This window comes from Eublepharis macularius, chromosome 7, assembly GCF_028583425.1.
Source record: "Eublepharis macularius isolate TG4126 chromosome 7, MPM_Emac_v1.0, whole genome shotgun sequence".
NCBI lineage: Eukaryota > Metazoa > Chordata > Lepidosauria > Squamata > Eublepharidae > Eublepharis > Eublepharis macularius.
This window is the reverse complement of record NC_072796.1, coordinates 106,600,483-106,621,246: the sequence shown is the minus strand read 5'-3', so window position 1 is coordinate 106,621,246 and position 20,764 is coordinate 106,600,483. Positions and strand designations below refer to the sequence as shown.

Sequence of the window (20,764 nt, the reverse complement as noted above, 5' to 3'; positions counted from 1 at the left end):
CCAGGGGACAGTAGAGGGCGGAGCCATTTGGTAATGTCACGTGGCCACGCCCACTCAGCTGTCCGCCCAGAATAAGAAACGAAACCGGAAACCAGACTTTGCATGTCGCTCTAGTAGTCGTGTATCTCTATGATGTCTGGGACCGAGAGGTGTAGGTGTGGCGCATGCGTTTTGGGGAAGAAGCGATTTGTATTATGGTCGAGCCCTTACCGGACAAGCAGAGCGGCCTGAGGAATTACGCCGGGAGAGGGCGGGAAGGGAGAAAAAGAGGCGGGTGTCGCTTTTCCGAAGATGTGGGAATTGGTCGCCGTCGCTAAGCCTAACTCAGGTGAGGGAGGAGTTGGGAAGGGAGATGGTGTGTGGCCTGACTCCCACTTCGCTCTGGTTTCGTGCCTGCCTGCGCTGTGGCCTTTGGCGAGGGAAGGCGTAGCAGCCCCGTTCTGTGTTCCTCACTCGCACGGAAGCACGATGCTGAGGGAGGCTGGGAGGATTCAGTCAGTCAAGAGGAAATGTTCCAGGGTATCGTTGGGTTGTCCTCACGTTCTCCTGTTCGTAAGAAAGAGCCAACCTGAGTAACTTTACAGATGAAAACAGGGACCAGTGCCTGTATAAATGGCTTTAACTCACATGTTGAGCTGTAGACGCGTTGAACAACATAGAATTATTTAACAACGCACATATAAAGAAGAATTAAGTGCACAGTATACATGGGTTATGTTATGCATTTGGGAACAGAGCTTCATAGTGCTTGTGTGAATTGACTGCATTGATAAGCATTGTGGGATAATATCATAAGTTTGTCTCTGCTATGTGTATCTGAGAACATACACTTAAGGCCTTACTAGGGAACCGTGTATTTTAATTGTTCTACTTCAGGTTGTAGGTGAGTCTTCATGTGATTGAAATTCCCACCACTACATCCCATGTATGTGGAAAATCAAAAATGAGGGAGCAAGTTTACATCCTACTTAAAATTCTTAACGTACAAGTTATCAGCACACACAGGCTCCTTTTGTATGGTGGAAAACTCACTTGTGAACTCTCACCTTTGGTTTGTAATGATACAGACCGTTATTTGGGAGTAAGGAATATGTAATTCAGTTGGACTTGCTCAGAATAATGTTGAGCTGTCCAGCAAAAATCAAGGATAGTGATAATAAAATCATAGGATTGAAAGGGACCTCCAGGGTCATCAGTCCAGCCTCCTGCACAATGCAGGAAATTCAGAGTTACCCCCCCCCCCCCTCAAATCCCCAATGACCCCTACTCCGTGCCCAGAAGATGGCAAAACACTGTCAGGATCCCAAGCCAAACTGGCCTGGGGGAAGTTGCTTCCTGATCGAAATGGTGATCAGCATTACCCTGGGCATATAAGAAAGAGCCACGAGATGTGAGTTTCACAGTAAAATTTAAAAAGAGTCCAGTAGCACCTTTAAGACTAACCAATTTTATTGTAGCATAAGCTTTCGAGAATCAAGTTCTCGAAAGCTTATGCTACAATAAAATTGGTTAGTCTTAAAGGAGCTACTGGACTCTTTTTGATTTTGCTACTACAGGCTAACTCCTCTGGATCTATGAACAGTAAAATTTGAATAAGAAAAATTATGGTGCTCTAAATAGACTATGATCTAGTTTATTATATATATTTTGACATACTTAATAAACAAAACCCATGTTAATGTCCCAGTAGCAACAAATATTTGAACTGAAATGTTTAAGGGGAAAAAATTGCATAGTATTGCACTTGCATGACTTTTTAGCTCCATGTCTGATTGAGGCAAATGTCATTCAAAGCTATTTATGTACTTCCTTTGTACCCCAGCTTGCTTCCTGATGGGAACCCAAACCAGTTTACCTAAGTCTCCTCTCCTCCGTGTTATCCTCACAATAACCCTGAGAGGTAGGTTAGGCTGACAGACGATGACTGGCCCAAAGGTCACCCAGCAAGCTTCTATGGTAGAGTTCGAATTTGAACCTGGGTCTTCCAGATTCTAGCCTATCACTCTAACCATTATGCTGGAATCATGTTTTACTATTGGAACCCTATTCTATTTTGTTAAATGATCTTTTACCACTGTGTCTATGGGCAAGGGCAACTTTTTGCACTCCATCTTATTCACTATTTCTGTTTGGCACTTGGCAATCCCTTACACACTTCCTTTGGAGTAAGCCCACTGAATACAGTGGGACTTACTTTGAGTAGACATACATAAGGTTGCATTATGATTCTCCCAAAGCTTTTGAGAAATAGGAACAAGCTTAGCAGTGTGATCATTTGTTGGCCTGTTCCTCTCTTCTTGTCTTGACTGAGCTGAAAGCCTTCAAGCTTCGTTCACAAGTATCTTAAGCAAACATTTCCAACTTCCCTAGCTTAGGTATAGATAATGAGACAGTGCGCCGTGTGCTTACTGGAAATGAAACAAAAATATTCACAGCTTTTTTTATAGATCTTTTTTGATTATTCAAGATCAGTCAAATGTAGAGATGCTATGTCATTGGATGAACTCTATAAATAGTAATATTCAATTAACTTGGAAATATAGTGAAGAGTCCATTAACTATCTGGACCTAACTGTTTATAGATCTGAAAACAACACGTTAGCTGTTCGTCCATTTCATAAAGCCACAGATAAGAATGCATACTTAGAATATCAATCTTTCCATCCGGTGCATTTAAGAAATAATTTGCCATATAGCCAATTTTAAGAATAAACAAAACTCTACACAGTTAATAAACTTTCAGTTAAATAGTGCCTGTATGGAGAAAAAAATTCTGTTTGAAGGATATCTGTATCAAGTTATTTCTGATTGCAAATGTAGAGCTAGCATTAGAAGTAGGAAGGAAATTCTGCAGCTGAGTTCTAGGAATCAGGATCATAGAATTACTTTTGTTATGGATTTTACTCCATTGTCTAACACTATAAAGAGGGCTGTTCTAAAATATTGGCCCTTAGTGCAAGATTTACCTGGGTGTACCATGCCACCTAGAATAACATATAGAAGAAATCTTAAAGATACATTAGTCCACTCGGATATTCATTCGACCACCTTTTTTGAAAACTGTTGCTCCATTTGCACTTTGGTTATGAATAACCAGGAAGTAATTGATGCGGGAATTTCTTTTAGTAATTTCTCTACATGCAATACAGACAATGTAGTTTACTTAATTAAATGTCTGTATAATCAGCTGTATGTTGGAAATACAACCCATGTCGTCAGACTAAATACAAGAGCACTTTTCCTGCATACGGTGAATGGTGCCGCATTTCTCACAAGTAGGGCATTGAGATAGGGACCTGCAGTTTACAGTTTTATATGTCAGCAGATCCACAAATCCTGAAATCGTTAGAAGGAATTTGCTCAGAAAGGAGGCATGGTGGATTTTTAAGTTGAATAGAATTTCCCCATGTTAATATGGATTTATCTTACTTTCTGACTTGAATATTGACTATCAAAGTGCTATCAAAATGTTTCTTTTTAAAATGTGTGCTGCTGAGGGTGGATTTGTGAATTGTATCTGCTCTTTTATGCTACCAGTTTTCTCTGTTTTATGTCTTTTAAATTGAAAATGGATGTGATCTGCTCTGAGCCTGCTTGTGGGGGGAGCAGACTATAAATTCAGTAAATAAATAATGCACTAGCCTCAGACAATGAATGATTTCACTGAAAAATCACATTAACAGTCCTTCAGGTTTTCTCTTCTCATGCAGTAATTGCTGTTGTCTACTGAGAACACTTCTGGCAAATAAGGATGTAGCCAGGTATGACGCAGCAGATATGATTTTTCTCCCTTCTAAAGTCTCATGGGGCTGCTAATTTGATGTTAGAAGTGGTGCTTTGGGAAACTGATGCAGGAAGAAAGAGTTAAACAGCCTATTCCCCCTCTCCCCAAGTTTTTGTTGGTGCTCGTGGAAGAAAAGGGTGAATACAAATGCTGTATCTGTTCTTTTCTTCCTGCAGAGTCTCTTGTGTTGTATTTAGCAAGATGATAAAAACTTGTCAACATCCTTTTTTTAATTTGATCATTACCATTGTTATCAATAGCCAAAATAACAACCATCTCATTTCTAATACTCAGGTATGAAACAGGACATGCTGGCAGCAATTTAACATTGATGCCTGTAGAGAACTAGCATGGCACAATTGTTAGAGTGTCGGGCTACAGATGGATTTGAACTTGGGCCTCTCCCCACTCGGCCATGTAAGTTTAGTGGGTGGCTTTGGCTCAGACATTCTCTCTCAGCCTAACCTACCTCACAGATTTGTTGCGAGGATAAAGTGGAGAAGGCAAGAATGTTGTAAGGTGCTTTAATTCCTTACTGAAGGGGAAAAGCAGGTCATAAACATCTAAATAAATAATATTGAAAATATTTAATGAGTTACAGAATGGTGGTTAGCATGCATGCATGTTGTTGTTGTTGTTTATAGTCTGCCTTTCTCACTGAGATCCAAGGTGGATTATATACTGCAAGTGCATACAATATAATCAATAGCTAAGACATTCACAGACCAAAAATACAATATGATCAACAGAAGATATTCAGTGAAAACAGGCACAATAGGGTATGGTAGCTGCAAATTTAAAAACTGGCATAAAGCTGAACACACAGAAGAAACCTTTCTGAATTAAAGTGTCAGTAACTGACATGACATCTTTAGCAATGTTGGACTGCCCAATAGGAGCATATCTGCATCAGTGGACAGTACCCAGTTGCCTAGTCTGTAGTCCCTGTCCCTTCCCAAGGTATCTCTTTGAACTGTTTATTAGGACACATCCATATAATTGGAGTAGAAAGCCTCCCTGAATAATTCAGCCAGGAGAGTGGGAGCTTTCCTGACCTCCTCAGGCAAGTTTTTTTCATAAGTTAGGGGCCAGCACATGGAAAGCACGTGCACAGACAGTTGTTGATTTAGCCCAGTTGCAGAGTGGTATCTGCAGAAGACCCTGTTCAGATGAGCAAAGCTGCTGTGGAAGAACATGTGTACATGTTTGAGTTAATTTTTTGTGAAAGTGAGAGGTAACAGAAATATAACTTACAGACACATTTATTGAACAATACTCTAAAATGTAAAACACATATGCTTAGGGCAAGCTAGGCATGGCTGGTCTATCACCTTCACATATAAACTGGTGTAGGAGGGTCCTACTTTGTACACAAAAAGAAGTGTGTAGTTGACGCAAGCAGAGCCCCTTCTCCTATCTAGGGGCCCTTGGTTTCATTTGTTTAGCAGTTTGACCACAATATTTTCTCACTATAAGGATTAGTAACTTTTCCTTTTAAACCATTCAGGTGAACCACATCGACTTTTAATTGGTGTTGAATATGTTGTTGGACGCAAGAATTGTGCAATTTTAATTCAAGATGATCAATCAATCAGCCGAAGTCATGCAGTCCTTTCTGTTAGTCATCCTCCAGTTAACCTTGTAAGTACCAAATACACAGCAGTATTAATCACAGGGATTATAAAATACACACTTGTTAAATTCAAAACAACTCTTGAGTATGAATGAGTCCTTCTTCCTTCAAGTCTTATACCCCAGTAAATGGAATGTCCCTCCTTTACTGCTACTACTAAGGTAGCACTTAATGGTGCTTCATTATTTCTGTATAGATCTATGCAACAGTTTACCAGAATTACTCTTCTGGTTTCACAAGATGATTGTTGAATATATTTCACTCAAGAAGTTATAATAAACTGCTACTGAACTCATTATATGGCGAGTTACTGCTAGAAAAGGCAAATAGCTTGATCCCATGCCGGTTTATTCAAAAGAGTGTCCCAGTATGTTCAGTGGTGCTTACTCTCAAGTAAATGTGCACTGGCAGCCAAAGTATAATATTGGCCTGTTTGTAGTGGTAAAAATTGTACAGAAGGCTTGTATTGCAAGGGCCCTGTAGAATTGCTAGTATGGTGTAATGTTTAAAGTATAGACTAAGGCCTGGGAGACCTAAATTCAACTCTTCATTCAGCTGTGAAGCCAGTGATACTCTCTCAGTATAACCTACCTCATGGGGTAAGTTTGGCCAATGCCTTGCGTGCCCTCCCCCCAGCTATTCCCAATGCTTCACTAACCCTGGCAGCATGTTTTCAAGATGCTCAGCAAGATGCAGTTTCAGGCAGGAAGTTGTGTTCTGCTGCACTTGCGCTAACTAGACAGGGTCAAAACCACAGCATTCATTACTTAAGAGAATTTTTTTATTTAGAAATAAAAGTTGATGTGGCTAGTGATTACTAACATCCTCAGTGTTACACTATATAATACTGTTTCCTGATATATATAACAAATGGTTGGTTTTGGTATGTGAAGTTTGTAACAAATCTTCATTTTCAGAGTCAATCATCTACATATCCTGTGTTAACACTAAAAGACACTTCTAAATATGGTACCTTTGTTAATGGCGAAAAAGTACCAAGTGGCAACTCCCGAACTTTGCAGTCTGGTGATAGAATCACTTTTGGGGTCTTTGAAAGCAAATATAGGTAAGATCAATTTGCATTGATTTTTAAAATAAAAAGGGGAAATTATGATTTTAGTTCATACTTTGAAAGTTGTTGAATATGTATAATGATAAACTAAAAATGGAAGAAAAATTGTGATTCTTAACTGTGAACTTCCCAAAAACTTTTGTAGTTCTTGCATGTAACAAAACACTTCGGAAGTGTTGTGTTAAGTATATTGGATTATCAAGGATGCAGGTCAAAGAGTGGTGTACTCCTATGTAAATTTATTCAAAAGTCAGCCTGACTTTGCTAGGATTTGTTTCTAATTGTGTGCTTAAAATTGAGAAGTAAGCTCCCTATCTTTAACCAGACCCGACTACGAAAGGCTAGCAAAATGATTCTTGGGGTTTTCAAAATTTATTATGGACATCTCATAACCTTTTTGAGATAATTTCTGGAATCTGTAATTGGTATAGTGAAAGGTAAGAATTCATTCCCCCACCCCGTTTCTTCAAAATTATGCTAAGTGTAACACTCTTCTCATTAGAAGTAGTATAGAAAAACTGTTTGTGAGTAAACACTTGGTAAGTAAAACGCATAGGATTTTATAGAATGAATTTTGTTAGGAGTCAGTATGCTATACCAATAGTGCAGCTGTATAATTTCAGAAACAAAGTAAGTCCAGCTTCCACCCCTTGTGGCTTGGGAGCTGTCATTGCCCACCCTCTTCTTCCTAAACAGGAAGTTGCCAAAGATTTTGTGGGGTATTCTGGGAGGCTAGGCTTGCAGACCAATCAGGACTGAGGAGCAACAGCTATAAACAGCTATGGGGGGGGAGGTAGCTCCACTTGCCAGGTGGAGCTGCCCACCCATCCCTGGGATTGGCGGGTCACTTGCAGGAACTTTGGAATCTCTTTCAGAGAAGACTCTTTTCCAGAAAAGAGCATTTTTGTTGTTGTTGTTTTATAGACTTTACCTTAACACAGGGCAGGGTTATTTGCTTTTAATTAGGCTTGGTCAGGCCCTACTAGTTTTGCCTTGAAATAGTGTGGGCTTTTGCTTAAGTTAGGAACATTTGTGTGAGCATACCCATATGTTTCTTAATGGAGGGAGGTTTCCCAAACTGGCCTTTCATTGCTTGCCAGTTTGGGGAGGCTCCCTTGGGGTTGAGACTAGAGATGGACACGAACCTAAATACGAACCAAAAATCCCCACGAACCAGCTCGGTTCGGGGTTCGTGAACCAGGGTTCATGGAAGCTCATTTCCACGAACTTCCATGAACTGGACTACTGGTTTGTTTGATTCGTATTAAAGGGCCAGTTGAAACTTTTCCTGCCACTTGCAAGTGGCAGGGTCCTTTAAATGGCCCAACCCCCAGCCCCAGCCCCCCACTTACCTTCCATCTGATGCTGAGGTGGTGGAGGCCTCCTCTGCTGCCCTGCAGGCCTGCGCAGCAGCGGAGGAGGTGGAAAAGGGCCCTCCCGCCCCCTGCGGGTGCGCAGGACAGCAGAGGAAGCCAAAAACAGCCTTTCCCCCTCAAATGGCAGCTGCGGCTGCCATTTGAGGGGCAGGAGGGCCCTTTCCCTCCTCCTCCACTGCCCTGCATGCCCGCAAGGCAGTGGAGGAGGCCAAAAATGTCTTTTCCACCCCTCAAATGGCAGCCGCAGCTGCCATTTGAGGGGTGGAAAGGGCGTTTTTGGCCTTCTCCTCTGCTGCGCGGGCCTGTAGGGCAGCGAAGGAGGCCTCCACCACCCCAGCATCAGAGGGAAGGTAAGTGGGGGGCTGGGGCTTGGGGGGATGAGGGGCTGGGAGGGTGGAGTGTGGGGGGTGGGCTCTGGGGAGTTTAAAGGGCCCTGCTGCTTGCAAGCGGCCGGTCCCTTTAAATTGTCAGCTGGCAGGCAGCAGGGGGGGGGATTCCCTCGCCTGCCAGCTGATAGTTTAAAGGGTCCTGCCCCTTGCAAGTGGCAGGAAAGTGTCCTTTAAATGATTAAATGCCCCTTTTCCTGCCAGAAAGGGGCATTTAAACCCCACGAAACACGAACCATAAACTGGTTCGTAACTGGGCCAGTTCCTTGCCAGTTCGCGGTTCGTGGAAACCCCACAAATCCCATGGTTCGTTTTTTTTCTGGTTCATGCCCATGTCTAGTTGAGACTTCAACAGTTTGCTCCCTAGTGTTTGCCAGTATGGACCAGAGGTGCGGAGGTGGAGGTTAGAGTTCCTCTTGGCGTACTATTGTATGCAGGCTAGGATAAGCCAAGGGTGGCTTTTGCTACCTCACAGAATGAAATAACCCTTAATGCAAGCATGCCTCTACCAACCAGTAATTTATGAACTTAAGGATCTCCTTCTCCCATATGAATGTACCCATCATCTTTGGAAGCCCTGCTTTGGGTGTTCCTGACATCTGAGGCTAGCCAGGTGGCAACTCAAGAAAGGGCCTCCTCAGTCATAGTGCCAAAACTTTGGAACTTCCTCCCCAGGGAAATCTGTCTGTGTTGCTCTATTATTCTTCCTGATGATGAAGAATTTTTTTGTTTGGCTTTCCCACACTGAATATTATTGGCTGTCCTTCCAGCAGTTATATTAGGTTTTATTGAATTGCTTGTTTTATTGAATTGTTTAAATATTTTATAAGCATACTTGATTTTAAATACCATTTTAATATCATGATGTTTTAATGTCTACCACCTTGGGGACTGTATTTGGTTGGAAAGGTAACATAGAAAACAGGGTTAACATACCTGTAACTTATGTTCATCGAGTTCTTCTGTGCTGACACACATGGGACTGCGCAGGCGCAGGCCAGCCGCCGGAGAATTTTCTAGAGCTTCCATGGCTCCGAAGGGGCCGTTTGTCGCGCGCCTCAGCGTCCGTTTTCCCGCCCAAACGGTCACGTGATCCTCCAGCGACCAACGGCCCCTTCCCTCAGTTCTCCTTTGCCGCCGCTTGACCAATACACTTCAGCCATAACACCTTAAAAACACCAATTTCCGTTACAGCCATCACAATATCGTGCATTGGAGTTCACAGCGGGGTAGGAGGGAGGGTTGTGTGTCAGCACAGAAGAACTCGATGAACATAAGTTACAGGTATGTTAACCCTGTTTTCATCTTCGTTCTTCTGTGCCTCCACACATGGGAGTGTACCAAGCTTCACACAATAAGGAAGGCGGGGGTGAAGTCCAACACAATTTTATTAAGCAAACAAGATCAACAATAAATAGATATGCATATATACATCTATGTAAAAATACTGTGTAAGGACACATAAATACTCAATATTTACATATATACACACCCCCAGGTACATATATACACACTTTCACTCAAGGGTACCCAACAGGTACGCCAAGAAAGTCATACCAAAACTCCCTCAGGAAAAAAGGGAGTGTAAGACAGCCTTGGCCACAGATACATCCTGCTCCGCATTGACATCAACGGCGTAATGCCTGACAAAGGTGTCTACAGAGGACCATGTGGCTGCTTTACAAATGTTAACCAGGGGCACCCCCCTGAGGAGTGCCGAAGAGGATGCTTGGGACCGCGTGGAGTGGGCTCTGACATGAAGCGGGCAATCCACCCCTGCCAGGGAATAGGCCTTGCTAATGGCCGTCACAATCCACCTAGACAGGGTCTGTGAGGAAGCCCTGTTACCCTTGTCCTTGGCCCCAAAACATACAAACAGGTGAGGACAGGTGCGGAATTCCTTTGTCCTATCCAGGTAATAGGCTAGGGCCCTCTTCAAGTCTAGGGAATGAAGGGCCTTTTCCCCCTTAGAGGAAGGTTGAGGAAAGAATGCAGGCAGTGAGATATCCTGCGAGAGGTGGAAGGCGGACACCACCTTGGGCAGGAACCCGAGGCAGGGACGCAGGACCACCTTGTTGGGATGAAACACAAGAAAGGGAGGGTCAGACCGCAGTGCAGACAGCTCACTGACCCTTCTGGCCGATGTGACGGCCACCAAGAATGCTACCTTGTAGGATAGCATATCCAAGGGGCATGTAGCCATAGGTTCAAAAGGAGGCAACATGAGACGTGAGAGCACCAAGGACAGCGACCACTGAGGCACTGGCGCCGACACAGGTGGGTAAAGATTGTACATGCCCTTAAGGAACTGGCGGGATTGTGGGTGAGAAAACACTGTAGCACCCTCAACTCGGGCGTGAGCAGCTGATATCGCTGCCAAGTGTACCTTGAGGGAGGACACCTTCAAGCCCAGGCCACGCAAGTGGCACAAATACTCGAACACAACCCCCAAGGGACTGCTTTCGGGCACCACTCCTCTGGCAAGTGCCCAGAGCTCAAACCTGCGCCACTTGGCCGCATAAGCGCGCCTAGTGGATGGCCGACGAGCATTCAGGAGGACCCTCTGTACCTCGTCAGTAAAGCCTATCGGGGAGGAACGATCCGCCAAGCCGTTAGGTGCAGCTTCCTGGGATCGTGGTGGACTAGGCTCCCGTTTAGGAGAAGGTCTTGCCGGGGGGGCAGACTCACATATGTCCGTTGGGACATCCGCAGGAGCTTCGGGAACCAAACCTGCCATGGCCAGAAGGGGGCCACCAGGATGCAGTCCGTCCCGTCCTCCTCTATCTTGCACAGGACCCTGGGAATCAAGGGGAACGGAGGAAACATGTAGTGCAAGCCCTGCGTCCACGTAAACTGGAAGGCATCCCCAATAGAGAGGGGGTCGCTCCCTGCCCTGGAACAGAACGTGTGGGCCTTGGTGGTCGCCGCAGTGGCGAACACGTCTATCACTGGATGACCCCACATCCGGAAGATCGGCCCAACGCACTCTCCGTTCAGTTCCCACTCGTGGTCCAGCAAAGGGACCCTGCTGAGGGCATCTGCCCGCGCATTGTCTGACCCAGCCACGTGTATAGCACGGAGCGACACGCCGTTCTTGATAGCCCACTGCCAAGTAAGTGTGGCTTCCCGGCACAGGGCCATGGACACTGTGCCCCCCTGCTGATTCACGTAGTACATGGCAGTCGTGTTGTCCGTCTGCACCAAGACCTGACGATTTCTCAGCAGTGCTGTAAGAGACACAAGTGCGAAACGAATGGCCCTTAGTTCAAGCACATTGATATGGAGGGTCTTTTCCCTGTCAGACCAGACATCTTGCACAGACACATCACCACAGTAAGCCCCCCATCCCAACAGAGAGGCATCAGTGGTAACCGTGATGTCATGGTGTTGATACCCAAAAGGGGTCCCTCTAAACAAGTTGTCATCAGACAGCCACCAGTCCAAGGAGGAGAGGATGACCCTCGGGATAGAGAATTTGAGGGACGGAGGGTGCAGTAGAGCATCGTACCTCCGCACAAACCAGTTCTGGAGAGGGCGCATACGCAGCCTAGCGAAAGGCACCACAGAGGTGGCCGCTGCCATATGCCCTAGTAAGCACTGGATAGTGCGCACAGACTGGAACCGGTTCCTTTTAAACATGGACACTAGACCCCTTAGGGACCGAGCCCTCTCCAAGGGGAGCAGGGCCTTACCCTCCACAGAGTCTAAAAGTGCACCAATGTAGGACACCTTGCAGTTGGGCACCAGCTTGGATTTCTCCAAGTTCACCAGGAGCCCCAGGCGTTGGCAAGTGCTAAGTACCAAGCCGATGTCCTGCACCAGCCTAGACTCCGATGCAGCCACGATGAGCCAGTCATCGAGGTACGGAAAGATGGTACAGCCTTCTTCCCGTAGGAAGGAAACCACAGGGGCCACACATTTAGTGAACACTCGTGGGGCAGTGGACAGGCCAAAGGGGAGCACCTTATACCGGAAAACCCTTTGCCGGTAAACAAAGCTCAGGTATTTCCTGTGCTCCTTTCGTATGCCCACGTGAAAGTATGCGTCTTTTAAGTCAAGAACCGCAAACCAATCTCCCTGTTTCAGCAAGGCGATCACAGCCGCCAACGTAACCATTTTGAATTTGGTCACCTTGAGGAAGGCATTAAGGCCCCTCAGATCTAAAATGGGACGTAAGCCCCCATCCTTCTTAGGGACCAGGAAGAACCTAGAGAAGAAACCCTTTACAGAGTCCTCATAGGGCAATTCTTCCACAGCACCCTTGGCCAAGAGCGACACGATCTCCGCATCCAGCTCGGCCATAGTGTTATTGACAGCTGTCAGGGGTGAGCTGCATCTAGGCAGCTCAACAAACTCCAGCCCGTATCCCAGTTCAACAATAGTTAAGACCCATGAGTCAGATGTTATTGACTCCCACTCAGAGAGGAGTGGACTCAGTCTGTCCGAAAAGTTCGGGGATACGGCTGGCGTGACCCGTCAGTACTGCCTCCCAGCGCCCTGCTGATCCTTCTGCTGGGCCGGTTGCTGTGCCGGACGAGGCTTGAAGGGCCGACGCCTCCTCTGCTGTTGTGCGGGAGGGTAAGGCCGCTGCTGGTAAGCAGGATACTGTTGATAGCCCGGCCGCTGCTGTTGGTATCTGCCCTGGTAGTGGTAAGGGCCGGACCGGGGAGCGTACCGTGGCCTGGAGGAGGGCTTGTCCGCAGGAGCCAGCCCCAAGGACCGCGCCGTCTGCCTGTCCTCTTTTTTCTTTTTCAGGGTCTCGTCGGTCGATTTGGAGAACAGCGAGTCCCCTTCAAAGGGCATGCTCTCCACCCTGGAACGCACCTCCTGGGACAGGGCCGTAGACCGCAACCAGGAGTGGCGCCTGAGGACCACCGCCGAAGCCATTCCCCGAGCAGCAGTGTCGGCAGCGTGACTCCCAGCATTCATTTGCTGTTTAGACAGCCGGACAGCCTCTGTCTGCAACAGGGAGACGACAGCCTTCTGCTCAGGTGGGAGGTCTCGAGTGTAGGATGCCAACTTCTCCCAGAGGTACAATTGGTACCCTGCCATGATGGTCTGGTAGTTGGCGATCCTCAGACCCAGCGAAGCGACGATGTACTGGCGCCTGCCCATGGCATCCAGCTTCTTGCCCTCTTTATCGGCAGGCACCGAGGAGTGACCCGATCGTCGGGGGTTGAACTCCTCTGTGACCAAGGAGGAAGGTGGAGGGTGCTTCACCAACGCCGGCCAGGTGCCCTGCTTGATCTTGTAAAGCTGCTCGATGCGCTTGGATGTTGGAGGTTGATCACAGGGCACCTGCCACACCTTCTCCACTATCTCCTCAATACCCTCGAGCATGGGGAAGCCAACGTACGCCGGATTGTCCCCGTAAATACGTTTGAGGAGCTTGTCCTTGGTCTGGGGAACTGCCGAAGAGATGTCCATCTTGAGAGCCTTGGCCATCCTAGCCATCTGGTCGGCGTAGATGCGGAGGTCCTCGAATGGCGAGTCCGCCGATGGCACTAGCTCCTCAGCCGGCGATGGTTCGGACCAGGACTCCGACTGGTAGCCGCCAAAGCTCCCCACATCCTCCTCATCGGAACCGAGCTGGGATTCCGGAACCGGGAGCGGAGGGGGAGCCCACGCCGACCTCGATGTCGAAGGCCTCGGTTCCGACACGGAGAAGCCCGCAGGTGCCCCCTCCCACTGGCAACGGTATGGCGAGGGGAGGTAGGAGGCCTGTCGATGTTGGGACGCAGTGGACCGGGCCGATCGGACACTGTCCCCAGACCGACGTCGCTCACGACCGGCAGCTGGTGGAGATGGACGGGCAGGGGAAGGACGGCTCCGACGAGGAGACGGGCTCGGTTCCAGCCTCGGCGACCGAAGAGCAGGCGATGGTCGGCTCCGACGGCGCGGGCTCGGCTCCGGCCCCGACGAGAATTCTGCGGGCACCGTCTCGAAGGCCATCGGATCCGGCACCGGCACGGAGATGTCTTCTGGCTCCGGGGAGCCCAGATGAGGGGAAGGCGTGTGAGGCAGCACGATGACCTCCTCCTGAGGAGCGGGACGCGGCGACCGGTGATGCTTGGTCTTCTTCTTCTTCTTCGCTGGTTCCGAAGAAGACCTCGGAACCGACGCGCTCCTCGCCTTCGAAGGGGACCTCGGCTTCGACCTCTTCGCCTTGATCGGGATCGAACCGGTCGTCGGTTCCGACCGGGGACTCGGTACCAGGACCCTCGGTTCCGAAGCTGGTCTCGGATCCGACCTGGTAGATGACGCGCTACGGGGCGGCCGCACCGGTCCCTGCGCTGGAGAGGCCGCTCTCGACGCTGAGGCAACCGGGGGAAGCGGTTTCGACCCCGACCTCGCGGAGGCCACTGAGCCAGCTCTTGATTGCCGTTCGGCAGAGGGGCTAGGGCCGGCCTTGGACGGACGTAACGGGGTTCCCTCCGACATGACCTTCTGCCACAGCGAGGAATTTAGCCGGGCCTTGCGATCCTGCCGGGCCTTGCTGGTGAAACCCTGGCAGATCCTACAGGCCGAGACATTGTGGGTCTCCCCCAAGCAAAAAAGGCACAAATCATGGCCATCGGATTTGGCCATTTTAGTGTGGCATTTTAGGCAATGCTTGAAGAGAGCCGTAGAGGCCATCTTCAGGGGCACGCGAAAGGAAGGTCAAAAACAGTCCGAGTCAAATTACCGAGTCCACAACAAAGTCCAAAGCGAGATCCAAAGAATAGTCGAGGTCACGAAGTCCGAAGTCAAAAGCCAAGCAATCAGTTAGAGTAAAGTACGAAGCACAAAAGCACAGAGCAACGAAGCTCACGTTCTCTCCAAGCGGCGGCAAGAAGAGAACTGAGGGAAGGGGCCGTTGGTCGCTGGAGGATCACGTGACCGTTTGGGCGGGAAAACGGTCGCTGAGGCGCGCGACAAACGGCCCCTTCGGAGCCATGGAAGCTCTAGAAAATTCTCCGGCGGCTGGCCTGCGCCTGCGCAGTCCCATGTGTGGAGGCACAGAAGAACGAAGATGAAATGGTATAAATAAATAAATTAGGGTCCCCGCAATGATGGGGGAATCTTTAAGGCTCAGGTCAGCTGTTAATGAATAAAATCCCAGTTGAACCCATGTACCTTGTGTGGTATCTTTATATTGGGGATGAGGGAAGGGGAATATTCTTGGTGCCATGTTAAGAATCACTGTGTCTGAAAACTCCATCTAAGATTGCTTTGTTTGAACATTCATGTTGATCATGATTGTCCTTTTCAGAGTAGAATATGAACCCATGGTTGTGTGCTCTTCGTGCTTGGATGTTTCACAGAAAAGTGTTTTAAATCAAAATATTCTGCAGCTGGGAGGCCATGTAGTGAGTGAGTGGAAAGAAGACTGTACTCATCTTGCCATGGTCTCAGTCAAAGTTACTGTGAAGGTAATGTATGTGGGGTTTATATGTTCTTTAGATATAAAAGTATAATACAGATTTTTCCAAGAAGGTAACCGTGGAAATTTTAGAGCCTTTGAGATGTTAGTTACAACAAAATGGTTTGTAGACCTATACATCCGTTTTGTGTTTTGTTTTGTTTCATTTATCCACTTGCATGGTTGAATGCAGAGAGGCTTCCTATCAGCAGGCACTACCAATCCAAGAATATTGTATCACTCTCAGAGACATCAGGTTTGGAATCTGTTTAGGAAAAGATGTCTTAGCAAAAATTTAAAGTGGCAAAATTTTGTGTTCAACAAGGAAGCAGTTGGTCTAGTATTTCAACAATTTTACTATTCACATAGAAAAAATAGCATATTACAAGAATGCCATGATGTGGTTGTGCATATGGAACAGAGATCTGTATATAGATTCTCTCTATTAGAGCACAGTATATAAGTTTAGGGGTTTAATAGGTGGAAAGATAATCAAGGAAGTGTTAAGATCTCAGGGATATAGGCCTTAAATCTCCATAAATAATGAAGCAAGGAGGTGGGAAGTCGCATTGTATTAAGTCAATGTGAAAGAAAATTGTAGAACATGGGAGGAAGGGATTGGGAGGGGATGGGAGAGGCAAAAAGTGGGCAGGGATTTATGGGGATCATAGGAGTAGTAATGAGTTTGAACATTACCCATTGTAAGTGTCTACTATAATATTGGAGAATTCAGCAGAAAATGATTGAAGACGCAATCATGTTGTAAGAATGGTATCCGCAGGCAATATTGTGAATAGGATATCCCAGGATTTGACAATTTTTCTTTGGTCTAGAAGTGAGCCCCAAAATTTAGGAGCCAGACTCATTTTTCAGCCTTCAGAGTTTCATATTTTAATGATCATGTTTTCTAATTATTGCTGCCATAAAACCTTAATCCTAACCTCTTGTCATAATTTTATTAAAGCTATGACAAAAGTTTTGTATATGAATAAATGTAGGGATAGCCCTGGCTGTCATCACCACAACAAAAAAACCCTATCCCTAGCCTAACTTCTCCCCTGTTTCTGATCATTCCATTACTGCTTTAAAAACTCCATTTAATTCAGTATTGGCAATTGTATAGAAAACAGCAATTAAGAAAATAACTCCTACTATTGAATGGTGTAAAGTTAACATATAAATAAGCAGTGATAAAAAATATCTATGCATTTTAATGCAATACAGAACAATATATTCTAATGTAAAATGACAAACAAGCATTGTACTTCTACTGAGGATTGCCAGTAGATACTGCTGAAAATACTAGGGTCCACTGGCACCTGAAACTGGTTAAGCCTTTGGATAGTCTCAGCCAGTGAATGGGCAGAGAAGAGAGGGTGTATACTATGGATGAGGAGATGAAATAAGATCAAACGGGAATTATAGTGATCTTTTTCTGCTTTATATTTAGACAATATGTGCACTGATTTGTGGTCGGCCAATTACAAAGCCAGAATATTTTGCTGAAATAATCAAAGCTATTCAGGCCAAACAACAGTTGCCCAAGCCAGAAAGGTAATATGCTGTTAATATATATCCTATATTTTACATGATATAATAATTATAATTTGGGTGGTGGTTCTGTTGTGTAACACTTACTAAAACTTTAAAACCTTCTCTCCCTTATTTTAGTATTATATTGAGCATAATATAATTATATTTGATCTTCTCTGTAAAATGTGTACCACTGAGCTGTGGCTATGTATGCTTCTAGGTAAATGCAGATATTCTCAGATGTTATGAGACCTGTATTTCCTTCACTTTGGGGTTGCTATAGCTATCTCTATGGTAACTTTTTCAAAGTGAAACATGTGCTCTCTTTTGAGAATAGATGCAGTAACAAAACAGTTTTGTAGCTTTTGGAAGAAATAAAATAATTAGTGCTAAGTCCAGTAAGAGAGCGTTCTGCCCAATACTGCTCAACTTTAGATTTTGAGATCACTCATTATCAGTGTAATAATTTTGCTTGTTTTTTTAAAGCATTACCTTTGGACCAGCTCCTCTTTATGTTACTTAAAACTTATGCTTAAGGAGGGCTCTGGTCACAACCAAAACTTCATATGTTCTCTACTTTACCAAGGCTTTTACCTTGAACACCTTCCCTATTGTTTTTGTGTGATCTGTATATTGCTGCCTCCCTGACTCCCTCAAAAGTTTTTGCTGCCACCAAAGGCACCTTAGACCTCCTCGGTTTAATTGATAATATGAGAAGGCTTGTTATAGATGGTAGCTTACCCAAGCGAAGGAGGGAAGCCTCCTAAGGAACAGAAACCAGGAATTAAAGAGCCTAAGCTCAAGGAGGCAGAAAATGGGGTTATAATCAAACACCCTATGCCGTGTATATGACTTATAATATTAGTCATGCATCACAATCAACATATACAAAGTATCATTATGGGTTACATGTAAATACAGTTACAAAGTTCAGTCCCAAGACTTATTTATGTATATTTGTCCTTTCTTATTTTGTAGGTTGCCTTTGCAAAACAAACAGAGTTCTTCGGCATGAAGTCTGAAGCGGCCTTTCCTTTTCCTCCGAAAGGGTGAAACAGAGGCGACACTTCAAAGAAGTTGACAATAGGCTATGAGCTTTGCCGGCCCAGTCTCTTTCAGCTTGTTTTGAGACAAGTCTTCCTCTGGCCAGTATCTAATTCCTTCCAGTAAACTTTTTTTGGATTCAGTCTCCAGTGCAATGATTACACTGGAGACTGAATCCAAAATAAGTTTACTGGAAGGAATTAGATACTGGCCAGAGGAAGACTTGTCTCAAAACAAGCTGAAAGAGACTGGGCCGGCAAAGCTCATAGCCTATTGTCAACTTCTTTGAAGTGCCGCCTCTGTTTCACCCTTTCGGAGGAAAAGGAAAGGCCGCTTCAGACTTCATGCTGAAGAAGTCTGTTTGTTCTGCAAAGGCAACCTACAAAATAAGAAAGGACAAATATACATAAATAAGTCTTGGGACTGGACTTTGTAACTGTATTTACATGTAAACCAGAAAAATACTTCATAGATGGTAGCTTGACAGAACAGTCAGGATGGTTGTAGGGGGAATCTTTTTTTCTTAAACAACACTAGAATTTATTTATGAATCCATAAACATGATGATGGTTGCTGACTTTTTGTAAGTGTATTGGTTTCAGAATAGTTCTTAGGCTTGTCATTTCAAAGATAATTATCTCTTCTTAAAGTTATATTCACAGTCACACAGACTAATTTTCACACAGATCTTCTCTAACAGAATAAACTTTAATACACACACAGTCACTCAGGCCTTCCCACACAGCTTGCCTGACCTAGAGAAAATAATATTTCTCTCAGATACACAGATTGATCCAAGAGCACAGAGTTTGCCTGGGTTTGAAAGAATTAGTCACTTAGGCTTCCACAGAGTTTGCCTGATTTAACCAGAATCCTTTTTCTTAGACACACAAAGACTGACTGAAAATCTTTTCCTAGAGCTGTCAGTCCCCTGGTGGGGAAGGGAGATCCCCTGCTCCCAGCCTCTGCCCCCCACTGCCGCGCACCTAGCCAGCGGGGGGGGAAGCCCCCTGGGAATGGGCCTGAGACTCAAAAAAAGTCCCAGGCTAGCATGCAGCAGGCGTGCTCCCCAAGGGCGTATCGACGTCACTTCCTCAAATGAAGTTATCGTGACCAGCGGCAGGCATGCTGCTGCCCCTCGTGGGCCATTTTTGGGAAGCGCGGGAGCATGCCTGCTGCCCGGCACAATGATATCACTTCTGGAAGTGACAACAATGCACTTGCCGGGAGCATGTGTGTGCTTTGTGCGTGTTAGAGAAGACCAGCAAGGTAAGTGTAAGATACCTCCCTTCCATCAGGAGGGTAAAGGGGCCTGGCAACCCTGTCTCTTCCCTGAGCTCTCTAACTAGATACTGCAGTTCACTTCGCTCCCTGGAGTACGGCTATTGTCCAATCACACTGAACTCCATTCGCCCTCTATTCCCTCCTCCTTTTCACAGAGGCCTATGTTTAAACCTACATTAACAAATATTTAAAAACCTCATTAACCAGCAGAAATAAAATCTAAACTATGTAGATGCAAAACATTACAATAAATTTTTCTCATCCACAGAAATAATTCAGCTTCTTAAATTTTCTTAAGTAGAGTTTATGACTTTCATTCTGCAATTAAAATAGCAATTTTTGTTATCTCGAGAGCCAGTTTGGTAACGGAGCTATGCTGTATAACCTTTAATTTTAAAACTTTAATTGTTAAATTTAAAGTAGCTGATTTTTGGCAAGGGATTGTATTTGTAGAATTGCATGTAGAGCTCTGCTTGTAGAATAGATCTTTTCTGTTATCACCCTTGTGCACCCTGAAAAGCCACTCCTGAGATTGGGAGAGGGTTGGGGTACCAAGTGTGGTGTGGGTCAGTGGGAAGGGAGGAATTGGTGAAAATCGCTTCTGTCTACTGAGCAAACAGAAATGTCTTTCTGCAAACATTTGATTTATTAGACACAGTAGGGGAGGCCATATGAAAACGAGGCTTGCGGTATCAAATCTTTAGATGCTTAATAATATAGATTCTCATGGAGCAGAGTAGTTGTCAATGCTTGCTGAAGTCATCTGCAACATGTAGTGGTAATAATAACTGTGTTGATGTACTGCTCGTCTAGACAGATAGTGCCCCACTCAGAGCGGTGAACAAAGTCAGCATTATTATTATCCACACAGTATGCTGGGGAGCTGGGGCTGAGAGGAGAGTCTTACCCAAGGCTGCCCACTCATCTCATAGCAGTAGTTGGATTTGTATCAGCAGAGTTCTGATTTGCAGTCTGACCACTTAACCACTAAAAGGGAGAGGCACTGTATAGCAAGGTTGGAAGTGCTTTTTGTTCTTGTATGCATTAATGCTTGATGTGCCATAGGATACAAATTTTGTCAGGAGAGGGAAACGGGGCGATCAGAACTCTGTTTTCAGTCTATGTACAGATGGCACATGCTTTAAGCAGTTCACAGAGCTGACATTTAGTAATGCTGGTTCCTTTGGTGCACATGTACCCCATGGGACTGAGCTCTGTTGTGAAGGTATGCGTACAAGAACCACAGACCT

General features: G+C 45.6%; 1 protein-coding gene across 1 annotated transcript in view; it reads left to right on the top strand.

Annotated features, from left to right (window-relative positions):
• Positions 1 to 152: 152 nt before the first annotated feature.
• Positions 153 to 20,764, top strand: part of NBN (nibrin) — a 45,335-nt gene continuing 24,723 nt past the window's right edge. The window contains exons 1-5 of the mRNA XM_054985420.1: positions 153 to 328; positions 5,292 to 5,425; positions 6,335 to 6,483; positions 15,504 to 15,663; positions 17,104 to 17,207. Coding sequence (XP_054841395.1) covers positions 292 to 328; positions 5,292 to 5,425; positions 6,335 to 6,483; positions 15,504 to 15,663; positions 17,104 to 17,207 — 584 coding nt within the window. The 5' untranslated portion in view covers positions 153 to 291. The remainder of the gene's footprint in view (positions 329 to 5,291; positions 5,426 to 6,334; positions 6,484 to 15,503; positions 15,664 to 17,103; positions 17,208 to 20,764) is intronic.